Source organism: Patagioenas fasciata, chromosome 10, assembly GCF_037038585.1.
Source record: "Patagioenas fasciata isolate bPatFas1 chromosome 10, bPatFas1.hap1, whole genome shotgun sequence".
Taxonomy (NCBI): domain Eukaryota; kingdom Metazoa; phylum Chordata; class Aves; order Columbiformes; family Columbidae; genus Patagioenas; species Patagioenas fasciata.
In genome coordinates, this window is record NC_092529.1 from 19,409,226 (window position 1) to 19,436,623 (window position 27,398).

At 40.6% G+C, this 27,398-nt stretch overlaps 1 protein-coding gene across 5 annotated transcripts in view; it reads right to left on the bottom strand.

Moving 5' to 3' along the window:
* The window catches only part of ATXN7 (ataxin 7), an 89,675-nt gene that overhangs the window by 10,973 nt on the left and 51,304 nt on the right, over positions 1 to 27,398 (bottom strand). For all 5 annotated transcript variants that reach the window (XM_065845348.2, XM_065845349.2, XM_071813270.1 and 2 more), the window contains 2 exons: positions 1,948 to 2,200; positions 969 to 1,231 (listed from right to left, as the gene is read on the bottom strand). In XM_065845348.2, the coding sequence (XP_065701420.1) occupies positions 969 to 1,231; positions 1,948 to 2,200 (516 nt within the window). The remainder of the gene's footprint in view (positions 1 to 968; positions 1,232 to 1,947; positions 2,201 to 27,398) is intronic.

Genomic DNA, 27,398 nt, shown 5'->3' on the forward strand with positions numbered 1-27,398 from the left:
AGTGTAAGTTGAGGAATGACCTATTAGAGAGCAGTGTAGGGGAAAGGGACCTGGGGGTCCTGGGGACAGCAGGGTGACCATGAGCCAGCACTGGGCCCGTGTGGCCAGGAAGGCCAATGGTACCGGGGGTGGGTTAGAAGGGGGTGGTCAGTAGGTCAGAGAGGTTCTCCTGCCCCTCTACTCTGCCCTGGGGAGACCACATCTGGAATATTGTGTCCAGTTGTGGCCCCTCAGTTCCAGAAGGACAGGGAACTGCTGGAGAGAGTCCAGCGCAGCCACCAAGATGCTGAAGGGAGTGGAGCATCTCCCGTGTGAGGAAAGGCTGAGGGAGCTGGGGCTCTGGAGCTGGAGAAGAGGAGACTGAGGGGTGACCTCATTAATGTTTACAGATATCTAAAGGGTGAGTGTCAGGAGGATGGAGCCAGGTTCTTCTTGGTGATAACCAAAGATAGGACAAGGGGCAACGGGTACAAATGGGAACACAAAAGGTTCCACTTAAACTTCTTCCTGGTGAGGGTGTCAGAGCCTGGCCCAGGCTGCCCAGGGAGGTTGTGGAGTCTCCTTCTCTGCAGACATTCAAACCCGCCTGGACACCTTCCTGTGGAACCTCAGCTGGGTGTTCCTGCCCCATGGGGGGATTGCACTGGATGAGCTTTCCAGGTCCCTTCCAACTTCTGACATTGTGGGATTCTGTGATTCTGTAATGCTAAAACTGTACGAACTGACAGACCTTTGAGGTCTACATGGTTTCTGAAAGCAATAGCTACACTAGAATTTGCTCGTGTACTTTAAGAGCATGTCAAGTTATAGACCGAAATTCTAATATGCAAAATGTACCTAAATACAAGTTACAGTGTTATAAAAGTGTTTAATTTCATTTTAAAGCATATTTCTATATATTCTATATATGCATTTTTATATATACACTAAAACAAGGAATATAGCAAATAACAATTAAAACCAATTACCTGACAATCTTTTATGTAAAAATTTCCTATTATTTGTATTTTCTTCAGGTTTCTTTTCCAAAAATGGAGGCACAGAGAGAAGACCTTTACCATTCAGTATCTGTCCAGGGGAAGGCAAGGGTGGCTTTGGTATTGAGGGACAATTAAGGCCAGTCTTTATTGAGGAACTCACAGTAGTAGAACAAGTTGGACCAACAGCAGCTTTCAGTTGGGCACCATCTATCTTTGGATGAATCTTTTCCACTTTGACAGATGGAGTCATACTATTATTTATGAAAAATAAAGGGAGTGAAATGGAAAATTATTGTAATAAATTTTAAAATAATATTTCAATATTTCATTATTACTCAACAATACTCTGATCTATTCACCATGCAAACATAGACCTTCCTCCTTTATTCCCAGGTGGTTTTGTGTTTGTTGGTTTGGGTTTTTTTTTTGTTTTGTTGTGTTGTTTTTTCCCCCTATTTTTTGTGATGTCCATAATCTCTTCTGTCCTCTTTTCCCCATTTCCTTTTAAATATTTCAGTGAGTCATCAAGGAATCCAGAAACTGTTATTTGGATTCACAAATACAGTGCATCACCAAAGCAATTATGTTCAGTGAGAAATGACCCATTCTGAGCAGAACTGATAACGTAACTTACTGTCAATCTCACATGTGCAGGTCAAAAACTACCTGAATCACAGCTAAAACTCCCTTATGATCAAGGTATGCAGATTAGATTACAGAATTAAGAGCCCCTAGTATAATGACCTTTATTTATAGTGATTTAAGATGCAGCTTTGCAAGAGTTCATGTTCAACATCACCATGAGTATTACCTACAATCTTAGACTGGGCTGCTGAATGAGATCTGGAGGAGTTTGAAGTGACTACTTCTTAAACCAAAACCCCTCTGAAACGAAAGGAAATTCTGCTGATGCAGCAGTGTCTACGCAAGTAATAACATTTAATTCTTTGTCAAAATGTGTACTCACATTTTATCATGGGGAACTTTGCTATGCTGTACCGGATGCATTAACTTGTTGTTTCCGCTGATCTGCAGCTTGTCTTTGGGTGATTTCAACAACTTGGAATTTGATGATGATGCACTAGTACCTCCACTGGATGAACGATTGCTCCCACTTCCACTGCTACCTTTGTTTTTTGAAGGGAGAGATGAAATGAGGGAAAATACTGAAGAGGAGGGAGGAGTCAAAGGCGGCTTGCTAGAGGAGCTGTGTCTTCTTTCTGAAAAGGAGGAAAAAAAGGGGTTTTAAGCACCCATACAGAAACAATTCATAAATACTTCATCTTGTCATTTACTCCATTAACATTTTCCCCTGTCACACACAGAGCACAGAGGATTCAAACCTCATTGGAATCCATCAGGCTCCTTTCATTGCAGGTGTCCAGCCAGTTACCAGAGTCTCTTTTAACCTGGGGAGCTAAGTTCCTCGGCTGCTAAAGCTTTGCTTCTAATAACACCCCTCACTCTCTATCCAACTTAAAGAACAAGAAAGTGAGAATCAAACCTAGACTTCAGACACACAGAGCAAAGAGGCCCCTATCCTCAGGCCAAGAAAGCTTAAATACCATATTTCCTGAAAGGATGACAATTATCTGTAAGTATGTCTCCTAACAGTCAAAATTATATTGGAGCAAACACTTTGACTTCATGACAACCTTCTGGTATGATCTACTAGAGCTTCAGCGTGGAACACCCTCGAGAAAACAGCTCACGTATTGACCTGCATTGGTTTTTGGGGTGTTGTGTGTTTTTTTTGTTTTGTGTTGTTTTCCTCTTATTAATTCTATTTTTTTTTTCATAGTACGACCAGTTTAGGAAGGACTTCTATTTAGGAACAACAGCTATTATTCTAAAAAAAACCCCAAACCAACAAAACCACAAAAACTCAACAACTGAATATTTGAATTGAGAGTTGTCAGGTTCCATCAATGAATGTGTTGGGAAAAAAAAAGTAATTAACATGAAACCATTAACATTGATATATTGCTAGCATCAATTAGTTAAAATAGTGTAGAATATAAAGGTAGTTCTTTGGAACAATGAATTCTAGTCACAAACAATCTGACAGCTTCAGGGAGTACCCCGCTCTGCCTACACATGGACATGTTAGTTGACCATTTGCTTCACTGATACTTGGACACCTGTGATTCCTGGATGATCTGTGTAATCACCACCCATTTAAGAGACACGTCTGGTAACCAAGTATATGTAAACCGCAGATCTAAGACAGAACCAAGAATTAGCAGGTCCATAAGGGGAGTGGAAAGGCACCTTCTCGCCAGCACTAATACCCCTCTCTCAGCCAAGTATTGTTAAATGTGCCCAAATCTGGCACCAATCGATCCCAGGATCAGCTTACAGATTTTGACCTAAGTTTACTTAAACTGTGAAAGAAGCAGGTTACTCATAAAGCTACAACAACTTCTGCCAAGAGTGGAAGTCAAGCCCAGTGCAACCTGTATGGATGTAACGCCCTGGCAAATGTAAATCAATACATCCACGTTCTGCTCATACAGCCTATCTTCCCCCCAGTTCAAACTACAGCAATCATTTGGCACTCAGATGGTGACCAACTCGGACAACATTGGTAGCTGGAAGGCACCAAACAGCCCCGCACCACTGTGGTCGGGCTCATTGCCGGCTCCTGCAGGCAGGATGGGAACAGCAATAATTTGGGGAGCAAAGTCAAACTGCTCTGGCAGTGCAAGAGGGAGACACAGGAGTCTGACACCTGGCAGAGGTGGGGAAGCAGCATTTTAAATATGTTAATTAGCTGAGGGGAAAAAAGAAACAAACACACACACACACACCACACAAAAAGCCCCAAACATAGAGCTTAGACCAGGAAACTCCAGTTAAGAAATGATCTCTGCAACTGAACCAAACGATGTTCCTCTGTTTAACTGGAAAATGGATGCAAACTACCTAACAAACCTTCAGCAAAAGAGTCATCACTTCTTAATTAGTATTTACCAAAAAGCTTTGGGAGGTCAGGCGAAATACGCAACAGAAACACGTAACAAACGCAGCAATTTATCAACCATCGCAAGAAACGATCGCTTTAAAATTACAGTATTTAGAACGACTAGTTATCTGTGATGTACAAAATTATCTATTTAGTTTTCTACAACCAGATGCTGCTGAAGAGTTTGGAAGTGAAGTATGTTAGCGTATTTATGTGCTAGTCAATGGCTGTGCCTCTATTAGGGCATTCTGCTTATTGCCAAATGTCTTTTTACAGCAATGGCAAGAATCCCCGAGCAGCTCTGATAAGCTGCTATTTGAGGGCCATTAGTGCCACGATGCTACACCCTGTGCGATGACTCTGCGAGATAATGAGACAAATTGCTCAATACCCTTCCACCTTCTGTATATTTAGAAAATTCAAAGTCCAAGTTCTTATCACAGTTACAAATAATCTCTAATAGAAGAGTGGATGACTAACACAATCTTCCGGAGGTGCTTTTTTTTAAGGAAGACAGGGTGTTACTTCCTTGGAGAAAACCTGGCAGGTGAGAAGAGAAAGGGATTAGAATACGACTGAGTACCTACTCGCATCCCATCATTAGGAATAAAGTAGACAAAATATTAATCTCAGCTATTAATCCAAGTGATAGGATCACTTCTTTTCTGGGAACTTTAACTGGCACTGCTCTAGCACTAACCTGAGATGTTATGGATTACTATTTGCAGGAAGGTTTCGCAGCATTAGTCTCAAACAAGTGAGTTAATATGAAAAGAAAGCGTTTGAAACTGCTGCTAATAGAAAAGAAAAGTAGAGAATTAAGGTTGATGACACCCCAATATTACACCCTACCTGTCACAGAGATTTCCATTCTACAGACAGACATATGATTACACATGTGATTACACACACACACACACACAAGTCAAATGAGCTTTTTCTAGAACTTTGGGACAATTTCTGGAAGAGATATTACAACACTAAGCCTGTGAAATCTTCACTTATTCTGTAAATAACCACAACTTGCATAGTTTATCAACAAAATGAGAAGACTTTGCAGTTAATTCATCATAACTCGCCTGGATCTGTTTTGACTTACATACGAGTACAGGTAGGGCTGTGACTAGGATTTGCCTATATTTAATGTTTCAGTCTTTGTATAAAATTCCTATCTTTAAGGGAAGTTTGCTTTGTAAACCATCTGAAGGGTATTGATGTCTCATCTTACTGGGCAAAGCTAATATTATTTTTGAAACAAGGCATGTTTAAAGAATGGCACACTTGACCTAATGAATGTACTTACTGACAGACTGACAGTCTTTTAATGGAAAAATTACTACAAAAACTCTCACTGAATAATCAAGGCCACCATGCTTATTATGCTAGGCATATTATAATGATAAATTCTACTAATCATCTGCCAATCTAATACAGTTCCCATTTGTCATTAACTCTGACTCAGCCTGAAAACATTTTAAAACGTAATTATCTCCAGGTGTTTGGTTTTCAAACCGTTTTTTCTTCCCCTTCACATAACTCTTGAAAGAAAAGCAATTATTTTTTAATGTCATGATTACTTCTACAACACAAAGTGATATTTCAAATACTGCGCCTGTGTAACACGGTTCAAAGCCTCAAATTCGGCGGGAGGATTTTTTTGTTTGGTTTGTGGGGCAGCGTTGTTTGTTTTTTAAATACCAGAAAGACATAAGTTTTGGCTTCTTGATCCCCATAGCATTCAGTAGAATCTGACCTAAAATGAAAGTTGGGTTCAACACTAAACTTTAACAGATAAACTCCATCTTTGCATTTCTAGAACACCTTTGTGATGTGAAGGAAAAGGGTTGGACAGAACAACACAGCAGGGAAAAGAGGCGGCATCCCAGCAAGGGATGGCTCTGCTCGGTCACTGGGTATCTGTTAAATATCAATTTGGAAACATACACACACATATATGTATTTCCTACTAACCACACACTGATTTCTGACAAAATGTAAAAAAAAAGTGACCTGGAAGGGGAAGAAGAAGAAAAAAAAGGGGGAATGGGAAAAAAAGGGGGAATGGGAAAAAAAGGGGGAATGGGAAAAAAAGGGGGAATGGGAAAAAAAAGGGGGAATGAGAAAAAAAAGGGGGAATGAGAAAAAAAAGGGGGAATGAGAAAAAAAGGGGGAATGAGAAAAAAAAGGGGGAATGAGAAAAAAAAGGGGGAATGAGAAAAAAAGGGGGAATGAGAAAAAAGAAATCTTACTATGTTTAGCTACTACTTCAAACTCTTCTATCAATATGTAAACACTTAGACTTACTTTGATTTATAATCTTATATCTATATTAAAATTATATATCCTTTTATATAGAAAATATTCTGGTTTTCATGAAATGCTACTTTCTTGGCTGTATGCTTAACAAAACAGAGTAACAATACTCTTAATTTTTTTTCAAAATGTTCCTCCCAGGTCTACACTTAGTTCCCAAAATTTACAATTTGTTTTGTGCTATTCGTTCCCTCCGGGCATCAATTAACAGCTTTGGGCAGCAAATACAAGATGTACAGATCAAATTTCGTAAAGCCATTTTTTTTATACTGACTTCTTACGTAAGTGCTGGGCAAAAAGTCAAACTGACCTGTGTTGGTGCTAGCAGAGTCGTCATTAAAAACAAAGCACACCCATTCAAACACACACAAGTTTAGTTCAGGGAAATATGTTGCAACTTCAGTTAACATCCAGAAAAACAGTTTTAACATCGGTTACCTTAGGTGTAAGAGTATCATCCAGACCATAGATTTTAATGTGTACATTGAAAGAAAGCATAAAAGTAACTTTGTTTAATTAATTAATATGTCATGTATCTGTCTCCTGGAAAGTTTAAGCATTATAAAAATGCTACTTACAACAAACTTATCTTTTTTTCCCATCATACTGAGCCACTGTTTGACCTGTCGTTGGATAAATGATTTTGTACAGCCATAGCAGAACAAACACATTTTACCAGAGGATAAAATTTATTTACTCCCAGTGTGACTATTACATTTCTAGAGTAATTGTGGAGAGCTAAATTTACTGGGTATTCTAATTTCTCCAGAAGGATCGGCTCCATGACCTAAGAGGAGAGGACAGACCACGACACTCCTCTGGAAGGACACCTCACCAGAGCCAGAGATTTTACTGCAGCAAGAAACTAAAATCCCTTTTGTGGCTCTAACTCAAATGCCTGTGTTGGGCTCTGATCCACCACCACTTTGACCTCACCATGACAAGGAAAAAAAGAAAAAGGAAAGTTAGATCCATGGGGATTTTGCAGGGGAAAGTCGGGAGCTAAAGCGATCATGGGCATAGGAAGCAAATGTCTTTTCCTTTGCTGCCACCCTGGCAGGAGCAATCGCCTGTGCGGGATCTGGATCTGCTGCTCATTCACTTATTGCTGTTTCATTATCCTGCTCTAATCACGGGGCCTGGATACCAAGGATTCCGCCTTAATCTTCCACTGATGTCCTTTTAATCATACCATCAGTTCTGTTTGCACTCTAAGTCAGGAGGAGGTCGCTCCATCTTCCATCGTGCAGTGTTCAAACTTACACTCTTAGCTGAACAGACAGCACCTAAACAAAGTTAGATTTTTCGCTCCAGCAAGAAAGTTACAGAAAATAATATTTCTGGAGTCCAAGCAATCAGAATGACAGACTGCCAAGGCTTGACTGGCACCAGTACAATCTGCCATGTCTCTACAGAGAGTTCTTCTATCATACAAAAACATCGCTCTGCAACTGGCAGATGATATTATTACTTATCAGTCCGTGTTAGCAAAACCACTCAGATTACCTGACTGATAGTTATGTATGTTTATGGCACTCCATTCACAGAAAAATAACACTTCAGCAGAAGAGAAAGATCAATAAAAAGAAATATATAATTTACGTTGCAGCACAGCAAATGCAAGTCAGGATAGCACATATGTAAACATCATGTTGCTTTATGTAGGTACATCACTTACCACAACAGTCTTCCTTATCTTACTAGATTTCTTCAACATTATAAATAAGTAGTAATAGGTATAAACTATTTTTCTAAGAAGTAGGTTTATATAGTATCTTTTATAGGTACTATGGCCAACTTAGCAATCCTGATGGAACCTTGCGTCTTGTACTTCCTCACTTTAAAAAATATTCATCCTGGTTTATACATTTTTACATTACATCTCACCACATGTGTGCTACATCATTGTTCAATGACCATATTATACTTAAATTGAGACAGTTAATACCAAAGAAGATAAAATCACTTTCTTAGGGGCAAAAGATAGAATTTGAGTTGAAGTCACTCATCCAAGAGCAAAACATGACTACAGCAACCAGCGATTTTTAAAATTCCCTTTAAAACCTTCTTTTGCAATAAAGCAGCTTGTGGAATCTTCAGCTTCGTAAGTGCCAAGAAATATTTATGCTCTCCCATGATTAGAATTCAGAAAATCCTTTGTTGAAGCCAACAGACAAACAATGCAAATACATCAAGACATTTTTAATAGCTAAGTGGGTATGTGGCAAAATAATTTGTCAGTTCCTAGGACATTTTACTTCTCGAGTGAGGGCTGTATCACCACCAAGCTTCACATGGCACCCGTTTTCTGCATCTTGGTGGGTTTCCTTCCCACCTCGCTGCCCAGCGCTTCTTGTCGGGGTGAAGGTCCCAGTGCTCCATGTACAAATTCCTGCACCGTTCCCTGGTCAATCACCTCCCAAACACACACTACAAGTCTCCCAAAAGAGCATTAAGAAATCTGCCTCTGCCTTCACTAGGGTGCACTGATCTGTTATGAAAACTCATTATTACAAAGAAGAGGTTTTCTTCATAATATGTGCTTTGGTTATAAATGCTTAATTCAGAACCCAAAGCTCTCATATATTCAAATATTTGGGTGTCAGCGCATCATTCCAGTTCCAAAATCCAGTCACAGTAATTTACACTGATTTAAGACAGGTAAATAAAACATATCTGGATGTTTATGATGGTCCAGCACACTTAACTGATCCTCCACACGAAATCCAAACTTCGATGCAACCAAAATCCACTGATCGTTTTGAGTGATGTATTCACATTTGAACTAAGTTTCACATAACCTACTTCCTATCCATCCAGAAGTCCTTGGCTGACAGATTTTAACTCAACTTTCACTTCTGTTTGTTTTTAAAAGCAGGTTTACCAGAGCACTTAACAGGAAATGTGAGCAAAGCTGGGAACTGGAAAACATCCTCTGAGAGGTCTCCTGGCTTTCGTCTTCCCAGGCTCACTGCACCACCTCCAACCTCTGCAGTTTCCCAATGTTTAAATTTGAATATTTGCAAATTATTTACTCAGCTCCCAAGAGGTGTTAGGATGGTTATTTAACCACATCCCTTTGAACAGAAACAGAATGCAAATATTTGCTACTATTATCATTATTTTGTTTGTTTCATTACAGTAGTTACAAAGAAGCACTGGGAACTTTTTAAAACTGTAAAACCAATTACTCGATTTCTGATTTCTAAATACATGTGTTTATAATTTTCCGAGAGATTTACTTTTGAGAACCAAAATCCACTCACAAGTGATCACTGTACAAAATACATCAGATCAAGGAGCACAAAATTCTGCATAAGCAGGGTCACAGTTTTGTTGCTGCCATTGAAGAAAACAGGAGGAGGAGCAGAAAAATATGATTTTCACCAGTAAGATTTCAAGCGCCAACTTCAATATTTTAAAATTGTATTTCAAAGAGAAGAAAAAATCGTAACGATAATTTAGGATATAGAATTGATCTTTTAAAATGGTACAAGTAGGCTGGATGGTGGTGTAATCCTCTATTAGCACAACATGAACTTGTCAGGAATGGCCAACTCCACTACGGTAACTGCTGCCCCAAAGCCAGCACAACCCCTTAGATCACCATCACTGAAAGGAGAGCGAGGAGCAGGCTGCAGGGTTATTAAGAACATAGCAAAAAATAACAACGCTAAAATATATTTAAATAAATAACCTTCAAGGGCATCCCTTTCTGCCCTTCTGCCTCTCCACAACTCTGTACATTACTAAAGCTAGTTTTTCAATTTTTCCATATTTGTTACTAATCTTTTCAAAACCCCTTGTATTCGCCGCACAGGAGTAGCTCTGCAATCAATTTCCACAGGATTTAAGATTCCTCTTTAAAATACATGCGGTTTGCCCCTGAGAGATGTAAAACAACCAGCACATACCATCACCTCAGGCCTGCAGACAGACAAGGGGTTTGCAGTGTCGTGCAGCAATAAACTGGAATTCGGGACAGTCCCATCAGGTTTGGTTTAGCTATTCAGAGCCTCAAGGAGAGCACTAAAACTCTCAAGAGCAATGTGGGAAAAATGAGAGAAGCAGCACATTAAATCATTCACAGAGAGAACCAGAAGCAAAGTGGAGTCAGGGAGACCAACTGTTGTGCGGTCCCTTTTGTCACCCAGAGGAGGATGTTTTCCCCATCATCCTCCATCCCCCTCTTTACTCAGGTAAACTCAAACACAAGGGCTTTAGCGTCTCAAAAAGCCTCTGGCACAACATCCAAGATCAAACTTCTGGTTCACTTTCTCAAGCAACCTGCTAAGAGGTAGAGGAAAGGACAAATTTCTCTCCAGAGAACCGGCCCTGGACCTTTCGATTGGTAGCTGTCTGGTAAATCTGTCAAGCATTGGAGTATAAATATTCCAAAGTTATTACAGAAGGACAGTAGTGTCTTAGATGATAATCAGGCCATGGAGAGATTATAACGTCCACATTAAGAGCACTAATCTCTGCGTAGCCTGTTGACGTGATGACATTACCTACACTGTCTGATTCAAAAGCAGGTATTGAATACATCATTTTTTTTTTCTAGTAAAAAAAATTGTTATTTGGAAAAAAACCCACAAACTTTGGAGAAGCCACAATGATAATCAACAAAAATATCAGAAAAAGGTAACCAGTTCAAAGCAGTGTTGGACCAAGATGCAGTATGGATCAGCTTCCTCAAAAATACAGCTGGAAAACTGTTGTCTCATACATGCTTATCCTGAATGACATTAAAGAAAAGCTTCAGTTTTTCAAAACAAGCATAAAGCAAATTAAAAATAAATTTAAAAGAAATTATTCCAAACTTGGAATAAAAAGTGGAACTAACAGAAGTTTAACAAAGACCTGTGTGTTGAGAGCATGGGAATAAAGAATTAAGGGAAGAACCACCACTTACTTTCTGATTTTCTCTCCCTCTGACCATTTTCTACCCAGAAATCAGGTTTACACCATTGACACCATGTTCTTCCCCTTCAGCATCAACAATACTCCTCACAAGACCTTACCACATAGTATTACAACATTGTGTAATGTATTTAGACGAGTTCACATATCCAAATGCCCATCTAGCTTTCATCTTGCTAATGCTTCTATTCACGCCACAATCAGGAATTTCAATGTTTTCCCCTGTAGCTATTCCTTTACATGTAGCAAACGTTCATTGTTGTATGTTGACTGTCAGACTCAGCTCCACTGACATTGAAAACTTGCTCAAAAGCTGCTAGTAAACTAAAATACAAAGGGATTTAAGGGATAACTGGTGAAGTTTGGAGATTGGTGTAAAGAAAAAAAAAAGGCTTTGAAATGGAAAGCTCTCCATGTGAAAGAGATCGAGAAGGGTGAATTGACTTTGTTTTGTGCAGGAAAATAAGAGGAAATATCACACGATACACGAAAATAGTATTGTCAGCTAAGTAAATCACTTCCTTTGATGTCATTAAGAAGCGACAGGATAAAGACATCGAGCACAAATATTTTTCTCATGTACTGCATGACGAACAAGTGACATCCACTGCCACATGATACAAGAGCTTTGTAAGATTAAAAATAAAAAGATAAACACGTCCACGGCTATTCAGAACCAACCACAACAGCCCCTCCTCTAACCCGAGGTGTCACTGCTCACGGTGGAGCAAGAAAGCAGCGCCCGTCACTGTCACTGACGTTACCGTCTGTCACATCTGTCCCCGCACACATGGTACCGACCAGACGCACCGTAAGGATGTGACAACCCATGTGCTTCCCTGCGGCAAACGGGACTAAAGCATCACCGAGCCTCTGTAGCTACGGGCAGCGCCCGCTGGCAGGAAAGGCTCAGAGGGATCCGGGCTGGGCTGCCGCCTGCGCCACTAACACCCCGGGTTCTGTTAACACACAAGAAATGTTGGACTTTTTCAGGATAAAAAGATGGAGACAGGAAGCAAACCTGCGGTAGGGCAAATTGCCATATTTTTTAAAAGGTGTTTCAAGATTCAAATAACTCTCCAAAATTTGAAATGCCTCGGAACATAAACAATCTGCAACATCAATAGAAAGCAGAGAATAAATATTTTGATCTCTTGTTTTAAGTCAGATCCTTATGTTATTTTACACTGATTTAACGTTTTTAGGCATTAGTCATTTTTCAATTATAAAAAAGGATAATTACAGCTTATTTCATTAACACTGGTCAATCACAATTGGCATGAAACAACTGTTCTCATGTTTAGAACCACCATGTTAACTATACACTAATTAAAATTTTACAGCACCATTAGCACAGCAAAGTCTCACAGAAATCACTAATACAGTCAAAAGAGGGCACAAACCTACTGTGCTTGCACAATAATGTTTTTCAAATCAAATAAACCAGCCTTTTCACATTTCACTTTGAAAGAACTGGGTAATGCTGTAATTAGGATGTGCTAACTAAAATGTTTGTGCAAGTTTAACCTTTCAAATAAAAAGAACTGCACTTGACACATCCAGGTTCTGTCTGCGTTTTCCATTTCCTCTAAAACCGAGATATAACAGCATGGACCATCCTGCCCACAGCGAGCCGTCCGCAGAGCCGTAACAAGGAATGTATTTGCCCTCTGATTTATAAATTACACGGATGAGCGCACTAAGGGAAACAACCTAGAATGAACACGCTCTTAATAGTTTCTTTTAATTAACACTTCGATTAACAGCTGCCAATTGATCTCAAGGCCTGACAGGACTGCAATCGGCTGTCTACATTTTTATTGCTATTTTCTCCCTTTCCACTTTACCCACCAGCGCTGGAGCTTCAGAGCGCTTTTTGGGGATTGCAAGTTTCTGCTTTTGGAGTCGGGCCAGACCACGCCGGTGACATTTTAGAAGGGTTCACATGGGACATTCGCAGCGCTTAATCCCTCTCTGTGAGGTTATCCACGTTGTTTGGCGAACAGCAACGTGGCCCCCGTGGGCAACGCCACGTCCAGGCCGCAGCACTACAGGACACTTCAGTATTTACTGGCCTGATCTTCCAGATAGGTCTCGACATCCTAAATTTCGGGCTCTGAGGTCTGGATGTCAAAGTCTGGTTTCCAGCCAAAGTCAGCCCATGGATATTAAAATCCAATTTTTACCAAATTACTAATTTCTGAACCACTTCCTAAGTAATCACTCATAAAAATTACAGTGTATCTGCTGACAAAAAAGAATAGGAAGAAATAGCTTGTGGTTTTTGCTCTTGTTTTAAATTACCATAATCAAAGCTGAAATTTCTAGTCTTTCCTCACTTATCAAATTACAGCCAAATTCATTTTTAACACCAAGCAAATAACTTCTTTGCTATAATAAAGAGTTTGCCAAGAGGAAAGGCAGTTGGCTTGTACAAACAATTTTGTGTATTACTATCAGTGTGTTTTCATTAAGAAGGGTTAAACAGAAGTAGGGAGCACCCTGCCAGCAGACTGGGTTTGGGTTGTGTTTATCCTTTTTTTAAAGGAACATACAGAAACCTGGAGAGTAATGCTGCCACTAACGAGCTTAGAAATGAATAGTAAATCCTAAACCACGAATACTAAATACTAACTTTTACGTGCACTCAGAGTATGTGACAGAAACCAGTTCCTCTTCTGCTCTGAATTTCAAGAGGAGTTGACAGCCCATGTCACCTGCCCATTAATTGTTAAGGATAACTCAGGAATACAAAGACATTTCCTTGGATTATGCTGTTTTAAAAACACATCTCCTTCCACCGCTAAAATTAGCACCAGAGGCATGTATGGTTTTTAAAGGATTTGTTTCTATTCTATACTCTTCTACTTGACACCCATAATTAAAACTGGGTAAGTCTCCAACAGATTTTAGTGGTTCACAAAATTCTTGACTTTAAACTACCATGCGGGGAACCAACACTGATGTATTTGTCTTCTTACCAACCAGAATTTATCCTTCTTTAGTCTTGGATTTGGTCTATTCTCACTTTAAGACCAAGAGGGCAAGCCAAGATCAGGCAATTTAATTCCCACATAGAACAATACAGAAATCTGTCTTCCTTTTGAGTAAGAGTGAGGACAAAGAGCCCAACTGCTAAGAAACCCTCCCAGCAGCTGGGTGTCAAGGCAGGAGCCGGAATGGAAGGGAGAGGCATGACGGTGCATTCACACAATGGCCCAGAGAGAACACAATGGGATTTTATGGTTTGCTTATGGTATACAAGCAGCATCTATGTCAACTGGGTCAGTCTGCGCGTTTGTTTTTATTTACTTCTTCCCCAAAACTAAAAGTTTCGAGGTAACTTTATATAGTAAATATTCACAGGGTTTCATCTTGAAATTGATTGATGCACGTGCCACAGTTGAATCACATGCTGGAAGTATACTCTGACAAACTCAAAAGTAATTTTACTTGATGCAGGAAAAACAACCTGTTACATAAGCCCATGAAATTATGAAGGTCTTTTCCTGGTACTAAACATCACAAGAGGTTGTAAGTTTTATTTTCTACCAACACTAAAAGTCATTTAAAAATCCCCCAAACGCCAACAACATTAAATTGAATATAAACACTTAGATCATCAGTTAATATCGAAGTTCAGAGGCTTAAAATTAACCATGCAGGCTTCGATAATACTTTGTGCAGGTACATAAACCTGCGTACACTCCTTGCTCCCAGGGAACGAGGCTGACGTGATGAGACTCCTGTTCTATCATTAGCTCAAGGCAGAAGGGAGATCAGCAGCTCAGTATCTGTCACTGCAGAGAACCTAATTTCCAAGCCTTTGGTGTTGCAAGATTATCCAAAACCATTCCACAACCTGAAGTATTCTGCACGTTTCGTATCACCAAGAAAATTGTTTTTTAGAATGGGTAGAGAACTTTCAGTCTTTTACTTACATTATATTTTCTTGTCTGGTTTTGTGAAGTAAGATAAATGCAGCTCTACCATGTCTCCTTCCACTTGTCTGCATTTTAGCGTTCTGTATTTTGAAATGATAGGTTAATTTTAAGAAAACTGGAGGGCTGGATTTGAGGTGGTGTGCCCTCCTGCCCCCTCTGCCGACAGAGGTCCTAAAGATACTGGGGTTCATCATTAAAAATCAGCATTCAGACAGCAAAGGCAGGACCTCTCGGAGCTCCCACAGAAGGAAGGCAGGAGGATCTCCACTGACCAGTCACCACGTGCATGCTCCAGCCGAGCTGTGGAAGTGAATGCCCCGTTAAACTGGCAGGCAAAAAAATAAATAAATAGGCAAACCATGACATGAAACCTGAAGCTCTGTATGTGCACAGAGCAGGAGGTGTTGCAACAGGAGGGACAGCAACTGCAAAACACACAGGACAAAGCCACAGACAGTCAGGCTTCATTATCTCCACTGTGCATGAAACGACTCATTTATCCTTTCTCAAAATTCAGCAATCTCAGGCAGCAATTTCACAATCACTTTAAGCTGGCTGGTGCGAGCTAATAGTGCCGCAGCAAAACGCGTTCCTGCCCTCTCCCCCAATCCCGAGCGCTCCGTTCGAGCCTTCGCACCATCTGCTCTCCCCGTAACAAAGAGCAAAACCATCCGCTCAAAGGCCTGACAGTCTCACAAACCACAAACCTTCTTGTGCCAGAGTTTGCAATTAACTGAGCGAGGATGAGCAAGAATTGAAGTGTGACTTGATCCCAGGGAACGGGCTGGAGGCCTAAAAAACTGGGGATGACAAAGAACTGGGTTGTGAGCTGCAGTAATGATTAGTTTGCCAGTTCCTAGAACTTTTGAAGGGTATATATATAAAAAAAATTTAATTTCCAAGTGATTTCATCCGATTGATATCAACACTGCATAAACTGGTCTTGCTTATATTGCACCCTGCTTATGTTTACATTTTGTACTGTTTAAAATGATTTTCTTGTAAATATTTTGCTTTAGAGAGATTGTTTGGTTACTGGCTACTATTATTATTCTTCCTGGAAGGAAGAGAATGATGGGCTGTGAGCCAACACCCAACTTCTTGAAGTTGATCAATTGAGAACTCCGGTGTGGTTACTTGGAAAACTGACTTTGCTGCTATGGGGGGGTGCACAGAAAGAACCCTGCTGTCTACTATCTGGCACCATAAAACCAGCCTTAGCAATGGGAGCAGCACAATTACATACAAAGTAGTGATACTGACTTGTCTTTAAGGCCTTGTGTAGCTTTTTTTTAATCAAAGCTGGAAATCAGCGCTCTGAAGTACCATCAGGAATGAAATTCCCAGAACCTCCAGAAACACCAGGCAATGGATTTTGAAATCAGTGGATTTTCCTCTTTAACAGCTGCTACTTTGGAGAGTGCCTTACATGCTAGAGAAAACACAAAGATATCAGGCAAGATTTCTGGTTCTAGTGTCCTCTTTTCTTTTCCAAGTGAGCATGCTTAGAAGTTCCTCAGGTTTCAGGAAAGTGGAGCAAGTCCAAAGTAAAATGCATGACTGAATACAGAGGAACAACTTGACAGGCTTGTTGGTGCACAATCAAGTGACAGCATTTTATGCCTTAGTATCAACTCCACACACACAACGTGCTTGTTTATACCAGAAATACCAAATACAACTTCTCCCCCTACAGCACGTGTGTACACACAGAGAGCGAAGGCTTCTGTATAGACTTATGCCATTTTCAGGGACTAAAGCCAGAAAAACACACTTAGTACATCAGATTCCAAGCGTCCAGCCACAGCTACCACAGTGGCCCACTGCCACGTGGACAGCCAGGACAGGACATACGAAGCTGCCCAGGAGCTCACCAGGGCTTTCAGCACATCCTAAGAAGCTGTCAAATCTCCAGCCTCCACAGGTACATTCTTGTGATCACAGAAAAAGACGAGGGGTATGGTCCTGAAAGTCAGTACCGATCCTCATTTTGAACACCAATGGATCCTATGGAGACCATGCTGGACTGAGAAAAGAACTGGCCACTATCAAAATTAAGTGACACTAGCTGTCATTCTCAACCCATGACGAACAAGATGTGAGCATCCAGCCTTGCAATGCTGTGTCCATATATAAGTTTATATCATTTCTACGGCTATCAAAGCAGTCACAGGGGTTTTTAGAAGCTGGAGAGCTTTGTGACCCACACGGTGACCTCTGGTCAAAGAGTACATGGCACGATGATGGGGATGGGACTGAATTGTGGTAGTTTAAAACCTCTCCTTTGACCTTAGAGGCCAGGAGAGAGCCAAAATGGCACGGTTCCAGGCATATACATGGTTACCTGTGGCTTGTCCAAGGCAATAAGCCAAAATGAAACTGAAGAAAATGAGTGCTAGCTAGTTCCATGCCAAAGATGAGAAGGGCCGGAGCTTTACAGAGTACTGCAAGGCTTCTCATTATGATCTAGAAAAGTGAAAGCTATGAAAACAATTAGTTCACTAAGCCTAGCTTAATACAGCATCAAAATGCTTAGCCTACAAACTCAAATGAAGACTTCAGTCACGTATAACAAAGATGACACGGCCAATTTCCCTCTTACCATGAATTCCATGTGAATACCTCTCAAAACTATCAAAGTATGTCACACAAAGCTTCTGATCAGCTCAAATCCAGCTCTACAAATAATCTACAAACATCTGAAAGTTTCAGGCTCAAAGCTGGAAGGTGGCACTGAAAGGGTACACCTGCTCCCTAACCCACACAATTAGCTGCAGCACCTGGCAGAAACTGGGGCTTTTCCCACCACCAGACACAACAAACGGGTTCTTTGCAGCCCATGTGGTCACACATAGAGGACAACAGCAGAGTACAACTTCCGATTGGTAGAGGAACAATATCTTATGAGGTAAAAACATAAGAAGGTGATCTGCCTAAAAGGGATGGCTTCCTTTTGAACATTTACTCTATATAGAATTGCGAGCTAAAGATCTTCCGACAATCTTGCCAAACAATGAGGAAAAATTCAGCCATGTAGGAACGGCCTCATCTCTCCAGGAGCCTGGTCTAATTGCAGCCTTTAAAAACCAGAGCAAAGAGTGAGTTTCATACCAACACGAGCAACTCATTATTTGGGGAAGAGAGAACAGAAAAGAGGACAAGAATCTCCTGGTGAAAGCTCTTCTTTCTCTAATACAACCTGGAGAAACAAGTTAAAATATAACTCCAAACTTTGCAGCCAGCAGTGCTCTCAGATACTGCAGAAGTTGTATGAGGCAGCAGAACAGGCAAAGTTTATTAGGAGTTTACATATTAGACACACTGACAGTTTTTTCTCCACCATAATTTCGCTGTTGTTCAAAGCATTAACCTGTTGCCCTGGTGCATGACACCTAGAGACACATCTACATAAATTCTAAAGTAAAAATATTCCTATACAAGCACTATGCTTTTTGTTTTATCAACAGCATATAATAGAGTAAGGCAGTAAGAGCCAAAATACCTCCAGAGACAGCTAATGGTGGCCTTATTTAATCCATAACAGCATCACAGACTTCAAGTTTATATGAGACTTATTTATTTCTGTTTGCTGTTTTCTACATTTTGAAAATATATTCATAATTGTTTTCAAGTTTCACACAGTTGTAGAGCTCTTATACAGCTGGGTAATACAAGAGCTAGTCCAAGACTGCTATTGCAAAGCTGTTTCAATCTGTTACAGGTGGACACATCACAAAGAATGGGAAACTGAATGGACTTCAAGGCCAATTACATTGTATATATAATTATTTAGTGTATAACCAAATTAAGTCTAATCAGAAGCTTAAAAAGATAACATTAATTATGCTCTTTTGAAAATGAATTTTAGTCTGCAAATTTTTTTAAAAACTTGTTTTAATCACATGGCTATTGATTGCTATCCATCAATAAACCTACAGGTTTAATTGTATACAAAGTGTTATACACTCCCTCTTCTGGTAATATCTTAAAAACACAGTTTCTAGACTTCTGTGTATCACACACTAGAATTTAAGTGTATCATATCGCCAGCAAAGCCAAAATAAACAGACTTTCAGATGTTGACATGACACTGTTCTTTTAAAAAAATCAGCAAAGCGGTGATCAAAAATGAGTAAATAAATAAAAGGTGAAAATTACTTGCCATAATACCTGAGTAGGCAGCCTACATACTTTGCAGCTGTGCCTTAACCCAAAATGTTATTGATTCCTTTCAATTTGATAAGAACAACATTGTCTGGTGAGACCCCATCTGGAATATTGTGTCCAGTTCTGGGCCCCTCAGTTCCAGAAGGACAGGGAACTGCTGGAGAGGGTCCAGCGTAGGGCAACAAAGATGATTAAGGGAGTGGAGCATCTCCCTTATGAAGAAAGGCTGAGGGAGCTGGGGCTCTTTAGTTTGGAGAAGAGGAGACTGAGGGGTGACCTTATTAATGTTTATAAATATATAAAGGGTGAGTGCCACGAGGATGGAGCCAGGCTCTTCTCAGTGGCAAACAATGATAGGACAAGGGGCAATGGGATCAAGCTGGAACACAAGAGGTTCCACTTAAATTTGAGAAAGAACTTCTTCTCAGTGAGGGTAACAGAGCACTGGAACAGGCTGCCCAGGGAGGTTGTGGAGTCTCCTTCCCTGGAGACATTCAAACCCTCCTGGACACCTTCCTGTGCGACCTCTCCTAGGCGTTCCTGCTCCAGCAGGGGGATTGGACTGGATGATCTTTTGAGGTCCCTTCCAATCCCAAATATACTGTGATACTGTGATACTGTGAAGTGTTTCCCAAAGCGTGACACTCCTGTCCACGCCTGGTGACCGCTTGGTGCACTATTGCTGTAGGTGAGAATGCAGCTTTCAGAACGCTGCCTACTTTTGCTGAGGCAGCAGGTGAAGAAGTTCCTACAGAACACGGCTTGACGTGGCTCCAGCACCGGCAACTGCCTCCCACCCAGCACGCTGCCCCCCTTCCTCTCCACTTGTCGAGAACTGGTGAGCGCTCCAGTCACTGCAAAAGCCGGGTGAAAGCTACAAACACCCCATGCACCTCCTGCTCTCTAAAAAAATATTAGAGTTCAGAATATGAGAATTCAAATAAACTGAAGAAGTCCAGCGAGAAACAGTGAAAGGGATGTATAAGAACACCAACATAAGATGACCTATAATAAGAGTACATGCATGCACATATACATCTCTCTCCTTGATGGCCAGCGCCTGATCACCCTGGGAGAAGTGTCTCAAGTGGGCTGCACTGCTGTTGCCCCCACCTCTCACCAAAATGTGCAAAACCCAAGAATGCCATGACCTTACACACTAACAGCATTGCTGTCAAAACACTAAGAGAGGAAAAACTAGTAAAAAAGCTTTTGTTTGTTTTGCCCTGTTAAACCTCTCTTCCTTCCTTCCACTTCTCCCCCGCATTACAGAGTAATAAACCCGGCACTGTGCCCACTTCATTCTCCCTCCTGCAAGGTCATTTTCTCCTACCTTATTTAGCTTCCTCTTTATTGTCTTCACCTACTTCTTTTTTACATGTATTTTACTTAAGTTCTTTGTTTTACATTTCCCTTTTTAGCTATTCCCCTATGTCCTCTCCTCCCCCTCCTCGGACACACACCCACTGCAAACCACTAAATTCTAGTTGTGCTGAACCAGCCCTGCCAAAGCTGCTGTCCTGCTGCCCGCTGGTGCCCAGCCTGGTGCTGCACAGCTCTGTGCTGGGAGCAGTGGGATCTTGGCAAAAACATTAATGTGACTGATAGTTACTGATGAGATTTACTATCTGACCTTTGTAGCTGTGCTTGCAGAGAAAAAGAGACCATGTGCAAATCCTCCCTCTTCCAAATGCAGCAGTTGTTCGAGAGTCGGCTGGTGGGATGAGAGGGTACAGCCTGTGCAACTTGAAACTATGTGCTTCCACGAAAAAAAAAAAAGCAAAAACCAACCCAAACTATTTTCTTCGTGACAGCTCAATACTCAGCATTGTTTTACAAGCTTCTCAGAATACTCCTCCCTGGAATCACAAAGCGCTGTGGTGTTCATTTGAGTTTTGCAGTTCTTGGAATAATCTACACAGTTCACGAAAACACATACTTCTCCCCAAAAATTAAATTAAGACATCCTTATAAATAACTGATCTGCGTGTGGTTAGCTTTTGAAATTAAACTACCTCTAACCCCACTCTCCAACACCATTTTGATGGCTCTGACACATTCCCAATGCTCCTCCACAATAGTACAAGTCCTGCCCCTTTTTATTTCGATTCAGCTCCCCGGCTCTTCAACAGGTTGCAGCTCCATTCCTGTGTGCCCAGCTCCGGGCTGTGCGCCCGCGGCCTGCCCAGTGCTGCCGCCTCCTCTGGCCCAGCTCCAGCCCCGAGGAGCGGCTTTGGCAGCAGAAAGAGCCCCTTTAGCTGGGAAGGAAAGCTTCCAAGGATGTGGAGCACATAAGCTGATGCAGAATGGCCTTCCCTGAACCTGCAGAAAACCTGCAACGATGGATGAGAGAGCCGTGTTCTGCTCCACGTGCCGTCTCAGCGTTCAAAATGAGTTCTGAATGACGACACTCAACGTGGACTTTTAGATCGGTTAACTCACTCATTGTCAATCATTTTTAACTGTAGACCTGATACGTCTATCCCAGCTGGCTTCTTCCTAAGTCAAGCTGTAATCAAATATACTCAGCAGGTACTTTTTATTAGAGCTACTTGTTCCCTCTAGATCTTACTCCAAACTATCGAACACCAAACTAACTTTCCCCCTCCTGTTTAACAACTATTTCTGTGAGCAACAGTGAACACAGCGCTGCTTCCTCTTTTCCCACAAAGATAAATATCTTTGGTTTTCTTTCTTTCCACTTGTTCTTCCCCATCAATGTTTACCTTGAAAAGGGAGCAGTTGATCCCAGTCTCCAAATACCTAGCAAGGAGATCACTATAAAGGAGCAGGATGTTCATGGAACCCTTGTATAATTTTGTATGTTAGGCTAGTTCTAAATACTTTAACATTTTAGTAAGCATAGAATTATATATATATTATAGAATTAATAGAATTATATATAGATAGGTAGATAGATAGAGATACATATATTCTCTATCCAGTCAGTAATAAAACACAAGGATGTCTACATGTAGCTCTTCTGCTATGGCAGAACAGCATGGAATTTGATTCACGCTAATTGAAGGTAAGAAAAGCCAGAACCATACAAAAGCGCTTTAAGTTTGCAATATTTTAGCACACATGGTGCAATCGGTAGAATAACATGAGTTACACGGTAAGCGGTAAATTGAACAACCAATTTCTTTTTTAAAATCAGAAGCTGAACATCACCTTTTTTTTTTTTTTTAGCTGATACTTCAAATTGCTTTTTGTCTTCAACCAGAGCCTGACAAATCCATGTACTCACAAAAAAGGAGGACGTTTTACTAGAGAACTGCTGTCAACTTCTCAAACAGACTCCCTAGGCTTTCACGTAATAAACAAAGACCACATCCATTATGTTTAAAGAAATATCCTTCTGCACGTGAACCATTTGCGATGTTACAATTACCCACAGCACCTCACTTCATCGCTCCTCAAAATCTGCATGGCAGTACTTGTTTGTTGACTTGAAATCCCAACTTTAAATCTTAACATTTGGTATTCAGCTAACAGATTTGGGGTACACATTTCAAAGCCCAAAATATATTTGCAGAGTTTCTTTCCAGGTGCTAAATACTTTCTTATTTAATGTTGCATTATTTAAAAATAACTTTTATTTTTTCTGAAATGAATTCTGTGCTGACCTCTAAGCCCATTCCCTTCTGGGAATATGCCAAGATGATTCTTGCAAAAGCTATAGGATTTCACAAATCTCTGCCAAGAAGAAATTAAACTAGTTGTTGCTGGGCATGGAGACTAAGATCCAACTACTGGAATCTGGACTGTGTCAACTGCTGTGAGAGGACTGTGTATCTGAATAGAAGCTGCTGAAGCTGCCAAAGATAATTTGTGAAATCATATACATTAACTCAAGCCACAATATGCCAAATGCCACCTGTGCACAATTGGCGATATGCTTGGCAAATGACTACAGCACATCTGTGACACACCGCATAATGTTCGAGTTTCATTTTGGTTATTAGACCGCTACAGAAGATAACCAATAGCCAAGAAAATTCCCATGATTCATACAAAGTGTTTTCATATTGCTTTAAAAAGACATTAACTAACATTGGACACTTAATTACTGAAACAAATTGCTTTCTGATAAAAGTATGCAGGCCGTAATAGGACTTATCCCTCCAAAATGCAGATGAGCTCAAGCAATGTCCTATGAGGAAAAACAAAACTAAATCAAAAAAACCCACCAAACAACCCCCCAGTCCTCAGGTCCAATGGCTTTGGAACAAGATTCAGTACATTCCTTTCTTTCCCTATCTGCTTCAAATGCTGCCCTGTGCAGACACTTTATCTTTGACTTGGTAATCCATACTAAACACACTATTCTATTCTAAACAAGCAACATGTGCAGAACTTTGAAAAAATAAAACTTAAGAGTTAAATACCAATCTTGGATTTTTCAGAAGGATTAGCTGATGCCAAACTTGAGATAACAGAAAGAGGGTAAAACAAATTTATATTCAGTTCACAGAATGTCAGAAAAAACCAGATATGTAACGCTGCAGGGGCTGTAGTACTTAAATTACATATGATAAAATAGCTAAAATACAACAGGATATTAGCAGGGGCAGTTAATGGATCATTTATCCCAATTAAAATCACAACAGATATCTCATGTTCTCTCCTAACCCAAGCACTTAACACCAAAACCACCCCTTATCACTAACAAAAGTAGTAAACCTGCTAACTAAAGGTGGGTGTGAGAACTGGCTGAGGGAGGAATGAGGATGATTAGACAATAGGTGAAGGAGATTCAGACCTTACACTGACTTCCAGGATGGACCCAAATAAGTAACACAAGTGACCATTTCTCTACTGTCAGGATCTGCCCTCTGAAGTCTCTCCAGCCTGAGTATAAGGTTGTGGGATGACCTTCTCTATTACAACCTCCTAGTAACCACAAAAGGTGTGCAAATCTGTATTACTACCCCATTTCTGATTCCTATACTTCATGTTTCAAGCTGCACTGATCAGAAATGGAAATGCTTAAGCTCACAGAGCATCAGCAAGCAAAGCTCACACTAGTGCTCACTTCAGCCACTGCATGGGAAACCTATGGAAGTTAATCAAAACACTAAACACATTTTTTTTAATGACTCAACAGCCCAACACACCACTATCATCTCTTTCCAGTATGTACCGTATTAATGGTTTTCACAATCATTACATGACTCACGTGCACTCTCAGTTTAAGTTTTACGGGTGGCTGCCATTATTATTGCTCAGAGTTTAACCCCACTTTGTGTTTACGCCAACCAAGGCACAGAAGAAACAAACAACTCCCTGAAAAACATCCTAGGAAAAAGGAGAAGGAGGAAATCTCACATCTCCACACTGACGCTGCTTCCACTCTGCTGAGCTGCCTCCTCTCTCCAAGGCACAAAGCAGCCCAAATGGTGCAGGGCAGCATCTCTGCTCAGACAGGAAACTGATAACCACAGAGATGTGATAAACCTGTGGAAAGGCTGAAATACCATCAGAAGGTCACACAGCCTGAAAACCACGGCGCTTCAGGGTTGCCATGAACAACCTGAAGTAACTGTCGCAATGGTTTCCTCCAAGAACAGCCTTTCAGCGCAGCACAAAACCATCTCTAGTATGTTCTTGTGGGAAGGAGAGAGAGGAAATAAAAGGGACGCAGGTACATCCCGCTCTCTGCCAAGGAGTGTGACGGTTACAATTTGGCAAAGTCATTTTTATCGTAAGAATTAATATATTACAAAAGGAGACTGTGCAGGGACTTAAACACTGTTTAAATACAGAGGGAGAGTCTACGTGGCACAGAAGGTGAACAGGCTGGCACACGATCATCCAGAGTGTAGAGCAACATTCCAGCTGGAGAAAAACACTGTTTTTTTCAGAATAGGTCATCGTTATAAGTGATTTCAGGTGCTTTACCCATGGGATTGAATGCCTGAACATTATATCTTTTTTCATCTTTCACCTCTGAATTGATCTCGAGCCATTCAGGGAAGATGCTGATACCATGAAAGCATAACCATTCAAAAAGCAACAGTGAGAATACTGGCAATGAAGGACTTAAATCTCTTGTCCAGCCCCATCAATGAAGTGGTTGAGATCTGACAGAAGAGAGGATTTGTCTTGAAATGACCCTTCTCGGCTGGCTGGTCTCCTCCTGCCCTGCCAGACCCCCCGCATCGCTGCCACCCTACAGCGGGAGGGTAAAACCCTTTGGGTGTATGGACAGTCAGCTGCTGTGCACACGCTGGAAGAAACACCATAAGCAGACTTCTGATATCTCATTATATTGCTTTCAAAAACTAACCTACACATGGTGTTACTCAAACCAAATATGTCACTGAAATCTATGCATCAGTGATAGCAAACATACCAACAGTATACAATAAATTATTAAATATCCATTCATACTCCAAATGCACGCTTAGATTGACTCAAAAAGTAAATTTAGTTTTGAATTGATATATCTTCTAGTCAAACCTATGAAATAGAAAAGCGTCATTTACATATAAAAATCTGTGATTTGTGTCAATAAAGTATTTTACTAAAAAGGTCGAATATCCCGATGATAAAGTTCACATTCAAATTATTTCTGACTACTTGTGGTCCAGGGAAAAAAAGACAGCATATGCCCTGAAATGCACTTTCAGCCTACCTAGTTAAGTAGTTTATCACAAATATGCCTTGGAAGAAATTAATTAGCTCATTAGGTTTTGCTAATAGTTTGCTTAGCTTTCCTTTGACAAAAGTGACATTTGAAAAGAGAATATTCTACTTCAGAAAACAAAATCCCACGTGACAAGTTTCAAAGAACACCCAGTACAAGCAACACGTTCCACCAGCACTTGCACAATATTTTAGGAGATTACTATTTCTCTGGTAACAAAATTAACTTTAAAAGATCCTAAGAACATCACAAAGGTACAGCTTCATTGATGCACGCTCATTTTTCAGAACTTGAAGTAATCTCTCCTTTGTCAGTTCCTGAAATAATGGCACAAATCAAAACCTAATTCACAGAAAACTGACTGTGATGAACCCAAAGGGTTTTATTTTCTCATAATCACTACAATGTAGATCTTGTTTTGAAAGAACTGCATGTTTCCTTCTCCTGACGTACACTGTGTTAAAAAAAAAAAAATATATATATATACACACACACCATTGCCTGGTAATCAATCACCTGCCATATTTATCAGCTTTCACATTCAGTTTGCTAAAACAAGGGACAACTGCATAGGGATTTCAAGAATGTGAGAACTGATAAAAAACAATGAGAGCTAGCTCTACACAAAGTCACCAAGTCCGCCTTCCTACCTTTCAGAGGCTATTAGTATGGCAAACTAAGGTCCTTTAATGACGTTCACCCCACCCAAGCCTGTTTTTCTCATCAGAATGACCCCGCCTGTTTCCTCTGCTCACCGCAGCCCTCGCCAAGCAGCGTCTTCATTGTTCACAATGGGCTTAAGAAATACTAAGAATAACCTCGTCATTTCCAACCCCTCCTTCCACCTTTCTCTCCAAGTATGAATCTGCCATTGATGTAAGGTTTACATTACACAAAGTTTTATGCTCAGAGCTCACGACCCTACAGTGTGATACAGAATGGGAACATCACATTCATATTTACTCTTTTATTTTTTAAAAATATTTTCCATACCTTCATTTTGCAGTTCCCTCTTTACTCTGTCCCTTTTAAATTACATGTAGTGCTTGCGGAAGAGTTTGAATTAGTCTCATGTAACAAGTTTAACACTGGTGCGAGCAGCATCACAACACCCCGTGTTTTCATGTCCACACTCAAGAAGCAATGCTGTACCTAATCAGTTCTTGAACTGATTCTTCCACCTGCCCTCAAGCTCATCATGCCAACAGCTATGATAGGGGTTCCTACAATAAAACTACCCGTTTGTCAGACAGTATTTGGAGATCACCTGCTCATTTCAGAAAGACAACCTGAAGTGTCTGCAGACATCCCCAGCTCTCCATCAACGCCCACATGAGCCAGCCCCATATTACTGACCTCAAGATGGAAGAGTCAATATGCCAGCACTCGGAACTGGGTACCATCCAGTTCTGCCCCATACATTTATTTGTAACTGTCCCAATCAATTTAAGATG